At 43.8% G+C, this 21,151-nt stretch overlaps 2 protein-coding genes across 2 annotated transcripts in view; both read right to left on the reverse strand.

Moving 5' to 3' along the window:
* Window positions 1–8,956: 8,956 nt before the first annotated feature.
* On the reverse strand, window positions 8,957–10,288 carry LOC308310501 (uncharacterized protein). The gene has a single exon (XM_080756860.1). The coding sequence runs from the start codon at window positions 10,231–10,233 to the stop codon at window positions 9,865–9,867; it is 369 nt and encodes a 122-aa protein (XP_080612986.1). The 5' UTR covers window positions 10,234–10,288; the 3' UTR covers window positions 8,957–9,864.
* Window positions 10,289–10,470: 182 nt separating this feature from the next.
* Window positions 10,471–21,151, reverse strand: part of iqsec3a (IQ motif and Sec7 domain ArfGEF 3a) — a gene marked incomplete at its 5' end in the record, with an annotated part of 48,507 nt that continues 37,826 nt past the window's right edge. Inside the window, 4 exons of the mRNA XM_080756859.1 lie at window positions 10,471–10,597; window positions 17,874–17,917; window positions 18,168–18,260; window positions 20,952–21,110. Coding sequence (XP_080612985.1) covers window positions 10,562–10,597; window positions 17,874–17,917; window positions 18,168–18,260; window positions 20,952–21,110 — 332 coding nt within the window. The 3' untranslated portion in view covers window positions 10,471–10,561. The remainder of the gene's footprint in view (window positions 10,598–17,873; window positions 17,918–18,167; window positions 18,261–20,951; window positions 21,111–21,151) is intronic.

The following is a 21,151-nucleotide window of genomic DNA, read 5'->3' on the forward strand; positions in this document are numbered from 1 at the left end:
GAAGAAACGTACGCATGATTTAACTTGGCTTTACTGTGTTAAAATGTTTCAATAATGCTCTATATTCATAAATGTTGCTATAGGATGTACAAGGGAATCAAATAGGAGTGAGCTGTAAATATTAATGTTAATGTTAAAAATAGTGAAAACCTTTTTTATTCATATGTTTTTGATAGGATGAAATAGTGAAAATATGATACGATATTATGTCGTCATTTCTTTTTCCGTGGACCTACAGTACTGTATGAAGCATTATGTAAAGGAGATACTCTGACAAATGTTTCACTTCAATAAAAACAAACAAACAAATGCAACCGACGACAGAATTGTTGCACTAAAGCGGAACCTTTTCCACGTTAACCTTCTGTATCTTTCCGATGATCTTGGAAGCAATATGGGTAATACTGAAAAGTGTGTTTCCGTTAGGCATGGACAGTATGTAGAAACATGCGGTAGACTACAGGTACAGTACAACAGAACAGGTTGAATAATGCTTTTGTACAATAATAACGGAAGATGAGAGGGAAACAGATAATGGCCTTAATGTACAGATGACATGGAGTCTTTGCTGAAATCGTGAATAGATAGATGACATGGAGTCTTTGCTGAAATCGTGAATGGATAGATGTAGGGGAGAATCCACATGGTTGCTCCATGTATGTTCTTCATTAGTGTGCTTTGTTTTTACACGCTATGCACGTTAGTTCTGGTCTGTAAGCAACGCCAAAGAAGGACGTGCAAAGTCATTAAATCGTAACACACCGCCATGCCATATCATAACATGATATGCAATATTTACATATTTAACATAGGAGTGGGTTACGGTAAGTGTTAAAATGGTGTTCTGATCCGTAATAGTTATTGTCATGGAGCAGTATGCAGTATTTAAAGTATGTGATGTTGGTGTGTGTGCTGAAAGGATGAGGACACAACCCTGAGGGGCCCTTGTGTTGGTGAAAATGATGTACGTGTACCTACTTTAACTGTTGGTTTTCTATTACTCAAAAAGTTGAGTCCAGTGGATGAGGAGTGGAGGGATGTTGAGGTGATGCAGTTCCTTGTGATGGCGTTGAATGGTGTTGAAAGCAGAACTAAAATCAACAAAAAGCATAGTGTAGTTTGATTATTAACAAAAAAGATACATTATCGTACGGAGCCCCACCACTGTAACCCTATATACATTCTGGCCATTTGAAAATAGCCAGGTGACAGAAAGAGAGGCGAAGCCAGTGTGGTGAATAAACTGAAATCTTTTTAATAGCAGGTTGATAACTGCAGACAGTTACAGTACAGAGGGATACTAAGCCAGCAGATGGAGATGGTGTTTCATAAATCTAGTATGCATTTTATACCCCTAAAAATGTCCTCCTGTTTTTATTATTCTTATTTTTCTTCATAGTATAATGAGAACACAGTGATAAAGAGATTTCCACGCATCGCCCCTTGAGGCGAACGACCGTGTCGTACGACAAAGGCGGCAAAAGTAGAAAATGCATCATTCGATTTTACCGTACGACAAAATACATTTCATCCTTTTCAAAGCATTGTCGTCAGGGGTCACCAACATGTCCGTACACGGACAAATGTGTCCGTGGCAAAGACTTGGTCTTGTTTTACACACATCATAATGTTCTTATTTTGATCATAACACCCACTTACTGAATGCCAAGACTCCAGGTTTCCTTCAGAATAACTATGACAATTATTTATTATGACACATTAGCAGTCCACTAGTAGTGGTTCTCAAATGTTTTATTTGCAAAAGACCCCCTTAACTCCCTTAACTTAGCGTGTTCAAATGGAACCAAATGGACCCGTTACGGGACCATTTGGGTCCATGGTGATCCATACAGACCTGTTATGGTCATTCAGGGCTATCTATTTATGCGTTTCTGCTAATATTATTGTCCACTCTTTTTGTATGTCCGTGGCAAAAATGGAATGTTGACAAAAATGTCCACCACAAGCCAACATGGCGATGACCCCTGGTTGTAGAGGGTGAATTTGCCTTTATAGGGAGCGACCTGGATGCTGGTCAGCCAGCCAGGCTATATGCATGCAACACTTTTGAATGTATTTACTCAAATAAATAACAAAAGCATTACTTGCATTTGTTTCGACCTCACTTCAACAGAAGACCTGCTGTCAGAAGTGGGCCTGAGACCATTGAGGTTAGACGTGCGCATAACGAATTTGGTTATTTCTGAATGTATTTATATAAATTATTTTAAGCCTGGAACCAAAGCCACCCAGGCTCCTGGTGATTCAGAACATAATTTGTAAACCGCAAAAAGGGTATTTATTTCACAATAGTATATAAATTATAATTATATATTCAAATACATTTTCAAATGTTTTATGATTCAGCAAGAGCCTGGATGGCTTGGTTAGAGGCTTGAAATAATCTATATAAATATTTTCAGAAATGTCTATGGGGAAAAAATAAATAATGGGCTTTCTATCTGGGGAACCACAAAATGGCCACCACCGCTTTTCCCTATCGTCTTGAAGGTGCAAACAATATCTGGCTAAAGCCAGACGCGAATCAGCCGCTGGCAAAAATAAATGCCTTTGAGTCATGGCTTATTAGCCAGGCTACAAACAATACAGGTATCAGCTTTGAGTTTGTGAGACAGATTATATGATAAGGTGGATATATTATTTCCAAGTTCAAGCGCAAAAACTATATGCTTAAAGGGTATGACCACTTTGGTAGAGGTTTGGGCTGTGTATCCTTGCCTATAGCCATAGGATATGTTGTTGCATACAGTATTTCACATACTGTACAGGAGCCATAGATCAGTGTCATGACTTGCGGTTGCAGCGGCAGAACGTCGGCATAAATGCTCCGTTTGTACTCACCCATTAAATAATTCCAAAGACGTGGAGTGAGATATTGTCCTCTAGTTTCACATCCATGTGAAGGTTCTGGCACAAAACGTGTATTTAGCCCGGAATGACAGCTGGACTGAATTAATCCAAACTTCCTCTGATCATCACGAACGTCATCACCAATTGACCAGGGAAGCACAAATGTTTGGGGCACACAATTGGCAGGTGCCTTGTGATAGGTCCTGGGTAATTAATCACCACCTGCCAATTGTGTGCCCCAAACATTTGTGCAATTTGTCAATGTGTGATGACGTTTGTGGTAATGGAGATAATTGACTAAATAAAAGTTTTGTGCCAGAAGTTTCACATGGATATGAAACTAGAGGACAATATTTCACTCATATCACATTTATGCCGCGCATGTTTCATTTTTACCTGGAGCGGGTGTATGTGTATACAGACATAGATCATATAGAAGTATATGAATGATCACAGACATTCTAGGTCTAATCCTTGCCATAATGTAACTCCAAATGTGGAGAAGAAATCAAAATGAATTGCTCCAGTGATTAGAAATTGATCATTCAAAATATGTTCCTTGACTTACATTGTACGCTGAAACAGCTCTGAAGGTCACTCTTTTAGTAGGCCTACATAAAAAAACACATGGAACATCACCAAAACTCATACTGTTTTTTTTTGTTTTGTTTGGGGTGTGCATAACTTCCTCTTCCTGTTGCTGCTGTAACCAGTGTTGCCAGATTTTGCAAGAGAAACAAGCGGCCTGGTCTATGAAAACTCTGGTATTTTTTTGATGATGTTCTATATTGTCTGAATCAACTTTCTTTGTGTTTGTTTATGTACTAGGAGTGACTTTGAGAGTTGTTTCAGCGTACAATGTAAGTCAATGAGGAGCATTATTTTTGAATGATCAATGTCGAATCACTGGAGCATTTTATTTTATTTATATCACGGCAAGGTAAGTACACAACCCAAACCTTTAGTGGTCTTGCACTTTAAGTATCATTGTGCAGGGAACGGCGAAGTGGAAAATAAAGACGGGGATGTCAAAATGTGTGTTCTTTGAAGCCCCACGGAGCCACTAAAAGGAGGCAAATCCACGCAAGCACCTTTGTTCGCACCTCCGATACGCTCACATGAGGTCGATATACAATACGATACCATTTCCCCATGTAGTAGGGATTGACGTCAACAAAGCAAAAAATCTATGGAAATCGGTTATTTATCGATTTAGAAAAATGCACGGTTGGCGTTTGCACACATCGACCTGGCATGACCAGTAGAGCAAAGGGTTCCCAAACGTGAGGCCGCGACCCGTCCAAAATAATCATATTTGAACAGGGGACGCCCCCCCCCCCCCCCCCCCTCCCCCCTCCCCTCCACAAGCACTTGGAATTGTAGACATTGCATTTAGTTTGACTTTATTCCATTGATAAATATTGTGAAAGCCGAACTACAAGCTCTCAACGCCGAGACATTGAGAGCTTGTAAGTTCGCCTATGGTAGTTTGCCTCTTTCTTACATAATATGTGACAATTTGGCCAATTTGGTATTAAAAAGGTCTTAATAAAATAATTTAAATTGTCACTTTAGAAATGTGCAGATATACCCTGTAGACTGTATGGTGGTTTGTTTACTGTTGAGTGAGAAAACTATGTTGCACATTAAGCTAATCATTTGGGGTCCCGACCCCCAGTTTGGGAACCACTGCCGTTCCGAGCACAATGTTTGTGCCGCAACCTGGCAGGGCGACCGAGCAGCGTCTAAAAAAGTCGACATCTTAAAAGCAACGTTCACCACGTGGGAGCTTTAGAAGCAGTGCATTTGGCATGGCAGAGCCCTTTTTGTCTGTATTTTCAAAGATTAGCCAGTTGCTGCATCCCGGCGTCATCCGTCATTGCTACATTATTTTCCGTTATCGTCCACAACACATCTTTCATGATCCTCAATGTGACTTTCACATTAACTGAGGATTTATTTTGCTGCACGTGAACACAAATAGGAGGAACTCAACAAACTGTCAAAGTGTCAAGGGCTGGAAAGAATGAAAGGAAAGAGATTATTTGATTGCACTTCAGCAAAACTCATTTTTGCTCTCTGCTATGCGGTCGCAGAGGGACAGAAAGAGGTCAAAGCAAAAACATGTACCATGTTCTTTCTTATCCAATTCTCTCCTATAATCGTTCACACACCAAAAAAACAAAGTATAATTATACTTGCATTCATAATCATTGCAAGAGAGACCCGAGGAATAACTTAGACAGGTGAGTCTCTCGGAGAGACCCGAGGAATAACTTAAGACAGGTGAGTCTCTCTGCACTGCACTCAAAATTCATCATGCACAAAACAAACTCGAGACTTGCGGGATCACAGCTCGTTTAGGCATCCAATCGAAACGCACAAAGCCACATCATGCATGAATGAAGGAAGGGCATTCCTTCATGGAATGCCATTCCTTCTGAATGCCATATCTAAAACACGCACGCACGCACGCACGCACACACACCATTTTTCCGTTCAATGATCAGTTATAGTCTTCAATCAACATCAGAACATGTTTTTGTTCTTATGTTTGAAATGTATAATTAATGTCATTGATTAATCTGTTTGTAATACATGAAACAAGACAAGAAAATGAAGATTAAGAAGGGGTTGGTTGTGAGCTCATGAATAGGTCTCGGGGGGCACACACACACACACACACACACACACATTGTATTGCAGATTGATCTTTTTCATAGATTTCATAGATAGCTTCATATACGTGTTTGACAGCAGCACTGTCAGATCAGTTTGTGTTGTATTCATGTTAATGTATATTTTCAGACAGTTGACCACTTACACACTAAATAAAAATCTTGTAGGCCTATATATTTGCTCTGCTCTTTTCTCCCTCTACACCAAACCACTTTGCCGAAAATGGCCGACCGACAAGCTCACGTCTCTAATGTCCAAGGGATGGTTCAAGTAAAAAAATCACACCCGTGTGAAGTGAGTGGTGCCATGTGGGGGTCCCCGGAACATCCAGACCCACAGGAACGCGCCCAGGGTGCCGCCCCGGTTCCGGCGAGCCGCTCCACGTCCGAACCGGTCAAGAAATGACAGTTACTGTGTGGGGGATTTTCGTGCAAGGACAGACGGACCCAGGCCGGGACCCAGGGACAAACACAGCTCCGTAATGGAGTGGTTGCACCACTCAAAAATTCCTATCATTCCTATCACACAAAGATGTGAAGGGGCGTCCCCTCTGAGGACCCTCTAGTCTAGGGGTCCCAGCTAGACCATAGAATGTAGAAAATAGACCCCTGCCATGGATTATTTTAGTTTGAAAATATTTTTCAATGTGTAGTACATGCAGTATAGTAGGGTTGAACCGGCCCGGTTCTTAGTCCATGAGCCAGAGCCAAAGAATTGGAACGTTAATTACGAATTGAGTGAGCAAAACCATATATTAAAATGTTTAGAGGAAAGGTATTATAATATGGCTGTAGCATTTCGAGAGAGGCTAAAAGGTATAGCTTTGGCTTTGCCTTTTTATTCCACCCCCCCCCCCCCCCCCCTGACACGTCGCGCATCGCGTGTGATATTTACAATGTCTGCTGCTATAGAGCAAGAGATCAAATATGCGTTCAAAAACCCTGCACTCAATCTTTTCTCATTTAAAGCAGGGGCTTTAGCCAGCAGCACAAAAGCAACACCACTGATTATAGCAGCGTCAGCGACAACGAGAACTCTGTGTGTGTGTGCGTGCGTGTGTCTCTCTCTCTCTCTCTCCCGGAGCGATCAGGTGATTGTGTTTCATGTGTTGTTGTTTTTTTGCCGTTTTGGAAAATGTCAGATTGAAAGGTTATCCGTTGGGAGGGGGAGAGGGACCGAGGGGCTGGAGAAACACGAGGAGGGGATTTGTATCAAACAGGAGACAGCGCCGTCTCCGCTGCAGTGAATCACACACACATGATAGTGCACATGAAAGCAGGGTTTGATTTGCTCGGGGGGAGACGGCCCGTCATGCCTCTGATCCTGATATCCCCTGACATCACTCCCGCTATAACCCTGGGTCGCCGGTCTTTTCTATTGAAGATCCCCATAGGGAAACGTGTCGTGTCGTATTATCGATAACTGTGTTCCAAAGATAACAAATCAGCCCTGGCGATTTTGTCAGGTATGTGACACTGTTTTGCTTACGATGTCGAGTTACATTTTTTTGGTAACATCAAACACGATATATGACGCGATCGAAGAGTCGCCCTATGGGTATTTAAATACAAAAAATGGCCGGTGGGGATATGATTTATCGGCATATACGTTTGATATTTATATTTGATAATATCAATTAACCACGTTAAAGGTGGTTGCACACTGGACGCGTTTTTCAGAAAATCGATGGCGAAACGCAGCTAAAAATCTGAAAAACGCTCTCTTTGTGCAGGGACCTTAACACTCTTATCACCCCAGACGGAGGTCTCCGTCCTATTAAATAATTACCATCACCATAGACGGAGATTAATCAAAAGACGGAACATTACTCGTTTCATAACAGGGCGCACCGCTCCACAGCATGGGAGCGTCTATTGAGCAACATTCAATGTCATTTCCGGCTAGTCCGTCATCCAAAGTGGTCCAGCTCCATTTTAATGGATGGCATTCAAAATCTTAAAACGTGAATACGTTAATCTAAATCAATGATTCCAATTCTAACAAAAGCTTGTGTTTTTGACGGCACATCGCGGTCCCGTCACTTGTCGCGTTAGAAGTAATCATACCTCCGGTGGTTGTCGATCCTCTCGGGGGTCTTTTGGCTACATGCTATGATATCAAGAGCCCATTTCATGATACATGCTACATGCTATGATAGCTACATATACATGTACATATAGCTACATGCTACATGCTACATGCTATGATATCAAGAGCCCATTTCAAGCTGCAAATCGCTGGGCGCACTGTTTAATGGTCCCAAATGACGCTGGGTGATAAGAGTGTCAACCACAACCTCCCCAATTTAGATTTTTCTTTGTATGCCTTTATTGATAGGACAGTAGACTGATAGGAAATGGGGAGACAGATGGGGAGTGACAGGCAGCAAAGGTCGGCTGGATCGGGATTCGAACCCGCGACACGCCATCAGGCTGGCATTGCAGCCCGGGGTGCCCGGACCACCACGCCGGCGGCCCGTGGACACAACCTCCCTGCAAACATTTTTGTCACAACAACAAAATGCCACCCATGCACCCCCCCTGCTTATTTCCCTGCTCACAAATCCAACCCTGCATGTGGGAACGCTGTTACACCGCCACTATTCTGCAGAGTTTTAAAATGAAATGTGTGGATGCAGATATAACAGCAACGTGAAGTATAAACACAAAACCCTGGAGTAGTCACATCGGATGGATTTATCTGGATAAAACTGCCCCCACGTTATTTAGACCAGGGGTCTTCAACGTTTTTCAGACAAAGGACCCCTTGGCTGAGAGAGAGAGAGAGAGAGAGAGAGAGTAATAAATAATATACACCAGTAACACAGCAAACATATCAGGGATGGTGTGGTGTGATGTGTGTGTGTGTGTGTGTGTGTGCGCGTGCATGTGGCACGGTGTGTGTGTGTGTGTGTGACGTGTGTGTGTGCTAAAGCAAGGACCATTTAGTCTATGTCGGGTGTCAATCTCATTTGTCCAAAACTGTCGGGGATCAAATTCAAAAGCTTTGCATCCGAAAATTTACAAAAACACATAAATGTTAAAATATTGATATTTCTGCCCGACAGTGACAATATGCAATAAAGAAGGTTTATTTTTCTTCCTCTTTTCTCTTATTTTCTCTTATTCTTTTCTTCAAGCCCTAGTGTTAATTCAAGTGCAAAGTAATCACTTTTCAGTGGAGCTCTTTTTTGTCACACACTTTCGCCGTCAGTGTCAACTGCATTGCACACGCACACACGAGAGCGCACGCACACATGCATGGTCACACGAACGCACACGCACACAGAATGCTACAGTACAGTGGGTGAGAGGTTCTCTCTGGATAACAATCCAGTAAAAATATGGAGGGATCAGGTGTGTGTGTGTGTGTGTGTGTGTGTGTGTGTGTGTGTGTGTGTGTGGGCGCATGCGTGCGGTTGGTGAATAAGTGTACTGTGCGTGGACGAATCCTCCTGTTGTTTTTTCCCCCCCATTTCTTCTAGCATCAAAGAGTTAAAACGGACAAAAAAGTTATAGAAATTTTGTTAAAACTACGTAATATTTAAAAATACGTGGTGGAATCAAGTGTAACCGTTTGTCTCCGTTTCATTTTACACAAGGGTCTCCCTCGTTTTTAAACCTTGATTCTCTTTTTGTTGTATTCATTATATCCTTAAATATATGCATATATAGACGTGTTTTCATATATGTTTCTTTTTTTGTTTGTTATAGCTCTGTCTTCAATATGTATACAGTATATATAAATATGTACATTATGTACTGTTAAAGGGGTAGTACACCCAAGAAATTACTTCATGTTTATCTGTAAGTTCACCTACCCAGTGTTGTCTTAGTCGGTTTTAGTTTGTAAAACATTCCTGAACGGTGAATCCAGAATCAAAAAATGAGGAATAAACTGCACGCAAAAAGCTAAACAATATAAAAAATGTCTGTCCATTAAAGTCCCAAAACACATATATTATCATTTTATATTCAGTTGTACCAAATTTCACTAACAAACGTTCCAGAGAAATATCACCAAAGAAGAAAATTAAGGAATGTTTCACAAGCTAAAACTCTGCGCGAGTTTAAGTCTAAGCTAATTAAGTCATTCTTGGGTGAACTACCCCTTTAAGCGCCATTCATACTTTCTCGCAAAAAGCCGGTGCGACGCGACAGCAAAAAACAACGGCCGTCAAAAAAAAAGAAAAAAAAAGAAAAGCTTAAAAATCCGGCTTCGGGGGGGTGGAGGGGGTGGCTGTGAGCAGTGCAGGGGTGGTGTCTGTAGTTCTTTCTCCTTTAATTAATTATTATAATTTTTTTAAATCATTATTTACACCATGCTCCGAGAGCCACTGGAGGTCCGCTGGAGGCCGAGCCGATGGGGGAGGTCCGGCAGCGGCGCCGCGTACTGGTGGGGGTGGTTGTAGGGGGGCGGGGGCGGGGGCAGCGGGGGCTGATGGTCGTCATAGTCGTCGTTGTCGCGGCATCGCCGGACGGGGCTGGACATGGCCGACTGGCTGAGCTGCCGGCGCCCGTGATGATGATGATGGCGGCGGTGATGATGATGGCGCTCATGCTGGTGATGGAGGAGGTGGTGCGCGGCGGTCTCGGGCGTCGCCGTCGTCTGGGCGAGGAAGGCCTCGACCCGGGGGCTCTGGCCGTTCCCGCCGCCTCCGTCCAGCACGATGACCTTGACCATCTGCTGGCAGCGGACGAGCGCGTCTGCGCGCCGCCGGAGGTCGTCCTGGAGGTCGCCGCCGACCGCCGTCGCCGTCGGGCGAAGAAGGTGGTGGCGGTGGTGAGCGGCGGCTTGGAGGTAGAGGTGGGGGCGGTGGGTGGTGGGGGTGCCAGCCCCCACCCCCACGCCCGCCGCGGCACCCTCAGGTGCTGCACCCTCAGGGTGCAGCACCCTCGGGTGCTGCAGCGGGGGTGGTGGCGGTCCCTGGGGGTGGGGCCCCTGGCGCTGCTGCTGGACCAGCTCCGCCCGCTGGTGGAGAGGAGGAGGAGGAGGGGCGTCGCCGCCGCTCTCAGGGCTCCTGAGTGGCTGCTGGTACGTCTGAAGCCTGTTGTGAATTGACACCTAGTTTAGAAAACAGCCAAGAAGAACAGCAATCACACGTTATCAGACCTCCTCTACGTCCACGCCACGCCCTCTTTTTTCTTTTTTGGGTGGGGGGGGGGGGGGTCACACAGTGCTCGCGCACGCACGCACGCACACCACACACACACACATACACATGGCAAGGCATGCATGGAGGCTTAGGCGTGTGAGCGTTTGAGTGTGCCGTCCCCATATATTTACTAACTGGTGCAGGGGGGGATTGGGTTGGGTGGAGGTGCTGCCGGAGGACAGAAGTGGGGGTGGGGGTCCGTAGTTCCAAAAGGTGAGACACTTGAGGGCCCCCCGTGTCTCCCTTCCAAACCACTAGGTGACACTGTGACAACAGTTGTGGACGTGGGGTGGGGCGGTGGTGGTGACAGGGTGCATGGAAGGGTGGAATGAAGACGAGGGTCAAACAACGATGAAGGAAGACTGGAAGCTCCAAAGAACTGGACTGGACAGGAAACAGTCATCACAGTGCATACAGTACACCGTTTCACTCTGAGACCCTTATGTGCATACTTCATACTTCATCGCACAACGGTGTCTCGCCGTCGACTAGAGCCCTGCGTGGGAGTGTTTTGTTTATCCCACTCCTGCCCGCTCCCGTTGGATTTCTGACCACCCCCGCCGCTGGTTTTGTCTTGACCGCCTGTTCCCGACCGCAGGTATTTAAATACCGCCGGCGCCCGTAACATTTGCTTGGGTCTTGCGGATACCGCAGGATACCTCTCCCGATGCAGGGCTCTACCGTGGACCCTTTTCCACCAAAAGAACCTTTGGTTCTACAACTGGAGACTAGATTATTTGAACCTTATTGGTGCTTTCACGGAACTGGCCACAAACTATAGCTTGCGTTTCCACCTGCAGGTTCAAGTCCAGGCCTGGCTAGCAATGTGTCCAATAAGACTGGTCAAAGTGTCCGTTTCATTGGGGAAAGTCAATCGCAAATGGCAGTTAGAGTTTACCTTTTCTTTTCTCTCTTTTTATGATAATTTTTCGCTTGCTTCTGTCATCTTCCAACCTGTAGAATAATGAGTGACGCGCCCACTATGCATTATCTTGCACCACCCCTAAAACATTAAACATTAATAGTTCAAATAGCTCACAACGTGTCGATGTAGATCGGCTAGTTGACCCATTTTCAAATGTTTTCAAATAGTAAAAAATGGCCAATAGGGGTAAGAGGTGGCGCAAGAATTTTCTGTCTCTAGATCCGAACCAACTGTTAGGGTCCTGAGCCAATTCATTTTCAGAGGAAACCCGGGTGGAAAAGGCACCAAAAAGTGATGTGATGCGTTGTGAGCTTGTAGGTCCGCTATTTTCAGCACGCAGCGCTGCTTTGCGACGGATCATATTGACTTTTACAGGTCCATGTTTACACTTTCAGATTGAAGTCAACATTCCCAGTTTTACTGTGCACCGCCACACATTAACTGCCTGCAGTACTACCTACCGTCCTAAAGACCTGCCTCCCGCCATTTGATATGCTACTATTTAAATCTTGATTTACCTTGGTTTATGCTTTTTATTCATTTATTCATTTTTAGGGTTGTTGTTTTTCCATGTGACAGACAGACAGACACACACAACATACTAAATATGTGGACGGTACTTGTATGTTGGAAAATTGATGTATGTTCATATTGCCGGTGACAGTGTGCCTATTAATTAATAGTTTATACATTATGTTAACTTGGTTAGTTCAAGTGCAGATTGAAGAAGACTTTACATATTCCAAACTACCACATTATCTTCTATGATGAAATGTATATAGTGCTACGATATATTGGTGAGAGAAACTACTTATTCAAGCGCACAGGACATTAACACTGATTTATAATCATGTCCTTGTAACTTTCAGTAAAATGTATCATCTTTTGCTCCTGCAAAGTCTGCCAACATTTCCTTGGAGAAAAAGTGGCCTCGGTGAAAGAAAACTATGTATCTAATGGAAAACACTTAATAACTGTTCTAACGTGACGAGGCAGTGACACAACAATAAACAAAACTTTCACATCAGACATCGTATTATTTACCAACTTCAACGCTCCCAGAATGTTTTGTGACAAGCTGATGAAAGCCAACATTGATGTTCTTGAGAATAGCTTTGACTTATTTTAAACCATTCAATCCGAGAAAGCATCTGCGTCATGTCAGACTTTACATGTAAACTATGTATCATTGCTGTCGGGCGGAAACCTTTTTTGAGGAGGGTTAATGCCCTACTTGATCATAAACACTTATACAGCGTCACACAGCCCTACTTGATCATAAACACTTATACAGCGTCACACAGCCCTACTTGATCATAAACACTTATACAGCGTCACACAGCAGCATTAAAGGAGCATTCAGTGATTTGGGTGATTTGGAAAACCCTCCGGTCCGCCCCGGTAACAAGATGTGCACATGCACACGCTCTACAGGCCCGCCTCCGCTCGATCATGATTGGAGGAAGGCCCCTCTCTATCCTGATTGGATGAAGGATGGGCCCTCTAGCCAAAAATGGAACCTAAGCTTTTTTGACCCCAGGGGTTAACTGGGGACAGGGTGGAACTCCTTATATGGTCAGCACACTCTATAGCAGGGAGGATTATCACAATTTTTTTTAAATAAGTGATATTTGCATTAAGTGAAATCACTGAAGATACCTTTAAAAGTAGCAGATACGCAAGTAGATTTTTTAAATAGAATCCTGAACATGAAACGATCTGCCAGCTTGTAGAAAGGCTATTTATGCTACTTTAAATAGGGCATAATAGTCACATGTTTATTTGCCACACTATAGCAATCTATAAATGACTCTTTGAAGAAGCTGCGTGACAGTGCTGTTCTGATGAAGGCCACCGGGGGCTGAAACATCATGTTCTGCAGGAGAAAAGAGGTCACTTCTTTCTCTCTCTTTCGTCGGCAAAGTTGTTATCTAGTTGAAGTGATGACACGATAATCGGTCGGCATGGCAACAGGACAAGGATCTATCCCCCATGCAAATCGTCCACGTTAGCTGCTGTGGAAACACGTGCACATAACTCTCCTAAGAAGAGGAGAGGATCTATTTCTGAGGACGACCATGACTCATGAGGATAGTGGACTGGGAGGGAGAGAGGACCGACCAAACAAAAGCAGATGTGTGTCAAAGTCAAAATGTGGAATTCTCTCCACAACGACCTACTGTAAGGTTGTACAATATTCATCAATTCTAAAAAAGTTATACAAAATAAAATAATTAGTCAATATGAAGACGACAAATATATATGTATGTATATATGGTATGTATGTATGTTGTGGTGTCTCACTGGTTAAACAAGCAAGCGCCGCTCTGGAGAGAGAGAGAGAGGCAGAGAGCTACCTGGAGACGTCAGACCCTTGGGCAGGTCCCCAGGACCCCACTCAGTCCCGAGAACAAGGCGCCGACCACAGCGAGCAACCTCGCCGCTGCTACGTATGTGGGAAAAGTGGACCACATCGCCCGGCCTGCCCAGAAAGAGCGAAGGACAACGAGGTTTCGAGGCATCGGAGGCCCCCCGCCCCTGCCTCCACACCCGCAGCCAACGCGGCCAGCGATTCCTCCTCTAAACCAAACCTCTATGTGCTGCGAGGCACTGTGAGCTTGTAGATCGGGCTATTTTCGGTTAAAGTTCTCCTCAGAATATTGATGCTAGAGCTCAAGTGGTTAATGTAAAAAAAGGGAAGAAAAGGTTCCCTTCACACAAAGATTTGGCGACCCCCCCTGTAGTAACTCAGATGACCCCCTAGGGGTCGTGGACACCCGCAGACACTCGCAGACATCCTTTGATAGTGCCTTGTACTGTGATACACTACCATGTTGCGAAACAAAGTTTAATGAAATGCTCACAAAACATCCTTATTATTATTCTGGAAACGCCACCATATGACTGGGAGGACGGTAGGACCGTGAGCGTTAGCTTGCCATCATTCAGCCACGCCACCGGGCCAGGAGAAGGAACCATTACTCACACACAGCCGTATCGATCCCCAAAGTGGCTCTCAAATTGCTTTTCACTCGACGCACGTTCCATTTCAACAAGAGCATTTAAGATGTAGGCTACTTTGTGTATAAAATTATATAATTACTGTTGTTGTCAGGCATGGAACCTTTCCATAATTGACTTCTTGTGTTTTTTAATGCACTACTCGTACTACAGCGCCACGCAAAATCACCAAAAGTATTTGAATTTGAATCTTGAAAGTTAACAGTTTTGGACAATATGTGATATTTGAGTGAGGTAATGTTACAGTATGTTATGGCTTCATCTCACCGTCCTCTGCATACTGTTTTCTGTGACATCATAATTGTGGGACGTGGCATCACAGTAAAGCAGTGGATCTCAACATCATATCAAATATGATTATTTTGGGGGGTCCCTTGTTCAAATATGATTATATTGGCGGGTCCCCTGTTCAAATATAATTATTTTGGTGGGTCCCCTGTTCAAATATGATTATTTTGGCGGGTCCCCTGTTTAAAAATATAATTATTTTGGGGGGGTCGCGGCCTGAGAACCACTCATACCTCGACCTAAATGTGTTTGGACAGTTAACACCACCGTCTCGCCCGCCATCCCACCGCGACATTTTAGGCAGCACGGTACAAAGGAGCCAAGGTTTCTGAAGGCAGACATGAGGTGTAAATAAGAGAGAAGTGCATTGCTTGAAACCTCTGACTGTCATACCTACGAACCATGCATGCAAAAAAAGATCCTTCACTCTGAGATCCATCACAGCCATTTAATCACATTATCGCTGTAAGGAAAGTTACACATTCACACATTACTGTAAGAGGTTTATTTCCCCCACAATTTTAAATTTCTTCCAAGATGATGTTTGATTGGACTTGCATTAATGACTTTAAAACTATTTAAGATATGGTATTTTGTAATTATTTTGTATTAATACTGCAAGATTGAGATGCACTTTACTGATGATTAATGTGGGTAATAAACTTGAATGTTTTCATTACAGTCATCCATCAAGTTATTTTTAATTAAATTGTAATAATCTATTTCAGTTAAATTCACACGTACACATGCGCTCACACGCACAAGAACTCAACACCATTTAGAATGGCTTGACGACAAGAGTACAGCATCTTGCAATGGTCTACAAGATTCGCTACACCACCAAGATACCCATGTACCTGTCTAAATACTTCCTTAATGTCAACGAGGTCCACTCTCACAACACCAGAGGGAGGTCAACAAACCACGTGCAACCCAGATTCGGCTCAAACAAGGGATTTAATTCATTCCGCTCCTATGCCACTAAAATATGGAACGCCCTACCAACAGCCATAAAGACGTGTGAATTCCTTGACTCCGTCAAAACCACTCTCAAAGGGCTCTGAGTTTACCCACCGCCACCCCCCATTTTTCACCATACTGTACTTGTTCCTGTATGTTCAGTATGTTTTTTTGTTACTTTGTTTATATGATGATTTCCTGTCTTTATATTTGTATTTGTATATTTGTACTGTACGTCTCTAAAATGTTCTGATGAATTGAAAATGGTGGACCCTGTTGTAAACAGGTGTAATGCTTTACCAGTGTGTCATCCACAGTAACAGTTTTTGTATTGAGGTGTGCTTTTGTTTGAAATGTACCCATTCTGCATATTGTTCTCCGACTCATTTCTTAAGCCATTAAAACCGGGAAAGCATCCGTGTCCATTTTAGATTTTAGAATTGGATATTCAAAATCAGACCAGTCTGAAGTGAGTGTGTGTGTGTGTGTGTGTGTGTGTGTGTGTGTGTGTGTGTGTGTGTGTGTGTATGTGCGGCTGCGCAACAGTGACACTTGGTGGTCAACAAACTAATTCTGTACTTGGCTGGACAGACAGACAGACAGACAGACACAGCCAGGGACACACATAGCTATAGGAGTGGCCAGCATCTCTCAAAAATAGCAGATCTACAAGCTCTCAGCACGTCACTTCGTGCTGCGCTGCCGCTATTCTTTTTAAACATTTTTTGAAAAATCTTGAAGGTGTGAGAACTAGCCCAGATGACGTTAGCTGCCTCACTTGTTTTTTGTCATTGTGGGGTTGCTTTGTCTATGAAATGTTATTTGGACAAAGACAAAAAAACGGTTTGAGGATATTTATCATTTTGATGACCCGCGCAAAAAGCTTATTGACAGAAAAGTATAGCACCGAGGAGAATAACCAAGGACATTGTGTTTGCAGAGCATCTCATTTTTTAGCGAATGGCTTGCGGCCAAAGTGAGTGCCAAAGACGGCCATTAACCATCCTGGCTGATGTGCCCTGGACATGACATTGAACATTAGAGCAGTGATTCTTAACGTGTGGGTCCCCAGATGACAGTAAAGTGTCAATTTAGGAACTTTTAAGACCTTAATTTTCATTTATTTTTAAAAGCATTACTTCATCAAAAGTCGACAAGCAAAACAAACATCATTATCAACAAACTACTATAAAGCTGGTCAAACATGGGCCAAATATGATTATTTGGGGAGGTCCTCGACTCCTCGGTTCAAATATGATTATTTTGGGAGGTCCACAGTTAAAATATGATTATTTTGGGTGGTCCCCAGTTCAAAAAGTCTGAAAAGGTTGAGAACCACTGTATTAGTGTATAAAGTGTTGGGAAAGTTACTAGTTACTTATTACACCAAAAGTAATACTATTATATTACTTAAAGACAAGTCACCCTGGTGGCAACGCACCAACCACTTCGCTGACACGTCTTCTCAGTCTCACAGATGTTATTTGACGTGACTGAAGTGGGCAATGTAAACGTGTGACGGATCCCTTCCCCACAAAATGCTTAGCTGATCCCGAGAGGGATGATGGCATAATTTGTGAGTGCAACAGCAGGTCAAATGAGCATACCATTTAACAGCTTGCTGGTTAATGTGTTAAAAGTGTGAATATGTGCACCCTCACAGAAATGTAGACACACATGCACGGCGCGCGCGCACACGCACACACACACACACACACACACACAAATTACAGAAATTGTAAATTGTGTGTCCGTAATGTGATATTAAGTAAGGTTCAAAGATGGCTGCTCTCTCGCTGGAGCCGCTGAATGCTAATGAGCCTATAAGGCAGGTTCCTGTTGGGCTGATAACTTAATATATATGCCCCTTTAACGATATGCGGGTGCTGTACTGTGACATGGCTAGCCCTCTACCTTAACCTAACACTGAAACACACTGACTTACCGACCGTCGTCCCTCAAAGACAGACTTACCTCCACTGCATTGGGTCCGCCTCTGTCATCTGCATTATGGTTTCCTGTACCGGGAAATAAACCACAAGGAGGAGAATGTAAAGATGGTGACACATGTTGGTGTAAAACTAGACTAAAATGTTAGGAAGGGACTAGTGGACTGTGGACAAGAGATCCAGTATGAGTCATTTTACACTTGTTTGCATGCTGAACACACTCACATGCACGCATGCACCCACCCGCCCGCCCGCACACACACACACACACACACACACACACACACACACACACACACACACACACACACACACACACCTGACGGGGAGGCCTGTTTGCCTCGCAGCTCCAACTGTGTGCTGTTGTTTTTCGCGGGGTGCGACTTCGCCCCCTGCTGCTTCTCCAACTCCCCTGCAGGGGAGACATGACAGAAATCGTCATCATCGTCGTCGTCATCATGTTTTTTTGTTTTAGTTTTTTCTCTCCATTTTATTTGATGTAATCATGGTGAAGTAATGGTTGTTTGACAGCAGAGCAACAAATATTTGATGATTTCTTTCCCCTATTTCCTTCCCATCTTCATCATCACCACCACCACCACCAATCAGGGCCAGAGGAATACACTGGACGGACATGGAATGAGATGGGAGGGGGAACGGACAGATGGACACAGTTACATCTTAATCATCAGCTAAACATAAAATAAAATAAAAATATAACCCAAGACAGCATCACATGTCTGTCTGTCGGTTGCATTGCACTGATGGAAATGGACACGGTGTGAGGACACTGTAACCTTTTGATGTTGTTTTTCTGCATAGTGCAGATTACCTGCATAATTATACATTATACTGTTGTTCGGCCTTGACAGTGCATTTTTTGTGGCCTTTGTATTTCTGTATACGACACCTACGTACGTACTTTACTACTTACTCTGTTCCTGTAACTCTTAACTGCTGTGCTGCCTCCGGGGCGACTGAAATTCCCCTGCGAGATCAATAAAGGTATCTATCTGTGTCTGTTTCTCTCTCTCTCTCTCTCCCACTGTCTTTCACTCTCAGTCTCTCTCTCCCTCCCACTCAGTCCTGCGCGTGCTCTCGCACACACACACACACACACACACACACACACACACACACACACACACACACACACACACACACACACACACACACACACACACACACACACACACACACACACACACACACACACACACACACACACACACACACACACACACACACACACACACACACACACACACACACACACCCCTCACCCCCTGTGTCTCTCTATAATTACACTCCAGGCTTGATGGTAATTGTGTGACATTTCCAATCACAGTCATCAAAGAGTTGTCCTCCTTTCCCCCATCATCACCTGCATTCTAATGACCATGTTGCCACATTCCCATCAGCACCAAAGAACACCTTAAAGAGACACTATTGGGTTCACAATTTCCCTTTTTACTGAGGTACTCAATTTCTTTTTAATACCGAAAGAAAGAAAGAAAGAAAATCAGCTATTTTCGGCACACAGCTATAAGTATTAATCAAGCATTATGACGTCACGCCATCAAGGCCCGCCGGCATAAACTTTAGTCGACTAAATCAACTGTAGATTTTAGTCGACTAAAATCTTATGATAATCAGTCAACTAAAATAAGACTACAAGTAAAACATTTCAGATTACTAAAATATGACTAAAACTAATTTGAGGGCCCCTAGACAGATAGTTGTAAAGCTCCCAGGGGCCCCCAGAGACCACTGGCCTGGTGTGAAACCTAATGAGGTGGTGTACCTTAACCACCTTTTGAAGGTAAACTGGGAGAAGCTGTGGTACAGGAGCAATATACTCTTAAAGTTCACATGGTAGACATGACGAACTGAACACGGAATACTCTAGTCTGCAAGCACACTCGTGCACGCACACGCACACACACGCGTGTCACTGTAAGAAAGTAAGAAAGACACGCACCCAATTTGATCCTCCGAAAAGGTAAAAACTAGACTTTCCCAGCTATTTACTATCTTGGCCTCTGTAGAACCTCAAAGGAGCTTTTCCCCCTGTCCCCTGTTGGAGAGTTTAGGAGATATGACGTTATAGGAATCATGGAGGTTAATGCAACCTGGAATGGATTACACTGATAAGCACGGCAGATGCCTCCTAGGCGCATGGTTTGATGCACGCACGCACGCATGCACGCACACATGCATGCACGCACGCCAATGTGACCACGTGCATGCTCTGGTGCGCACACATCCATAATATCGCTGTTGTCAGGAAGAAATCTCTTATCTCCTTATGTCCTTGCAGGCTGGACGCATAAAAAACAGAAAAAGTAAAACCCAGCCGTGTGCACTGTGCAGGGAACCAGGGGTCACCAGTCCACCATGCCATCTTGTGGTGGACATTTTCTCAAAATTACATTTTTATGTCAAAATAAGTGGTCAACTCAATAATATTACCAGAAATCATAGGCAGAGAATGGGGAAGACATGCTAATAGGATATCTGGCCAACTATTATACCATAGCCAGGCTGCCACGCACACGCACGAACACGCACACGCACGCACACACACACACACACACACACACACACACACACACACACACACACACACACACACACACACACAGAGCTGATGAGAATCAGTATTTAGATCTGCTCAGTGTTTGATGTTAGTAGTTACGGTATTTGGAGCATCAATAATCGAGTTGACAGCGTATCGGTTTTGATGTCAGGAAATTATGGTGGTAACACTTTAATGAAGAGTATGTTATGTTATGTATACCATATGTAAAAAAATATATGTAAAAAAACACAGCACGCACACACACACACACACACACACACAGAATGACTAATGCAACTGTAGAATTTTAGATCAAGATCCCATATTGCTTTTTCCTAAATGACTGAATCCTATCATGTTAAAAATAGGAATTGAAAATATCCCCAAAAGGCACATCCAAAATGTCCATGGAGGATAAAGTACACACAGTTCCACTTTTTTATTGGCACACACCAATAAACGAAACGAAGCGCCGACACACATCACACACACACACCCACCCCCACAAAGAGAGGCACTCACACTCGATGCGTATCTGCTCCATCTCCGACACCTCAGCGATGGACTCCTTCAGGTCCTCGATGAACTTGAGCAGCTCCTCAGCGCTCTGGGCGCAGAAGTTCAGCACCTGCTTCTTGTCGGAGCCGAACGGTGACAGAATGGAGATGCCATGGGGGTAGTCTGAAGGAGAGAGAGAGAGAGAGAGAGAGAGAGAGAGAGGA

This window comes from Protomyctophum bolini, assembly GCF_963924005.1.
Source record: "Protomyctophum bolini genome assembly, chromosome: 23".
NCBI classification, from domain to species: Eukaryota; Metazoa; Chordata; class Actinopteri; order Myctophiformes; family Myctophidae; genus Protomyctophum; species Protomyctophum bolini.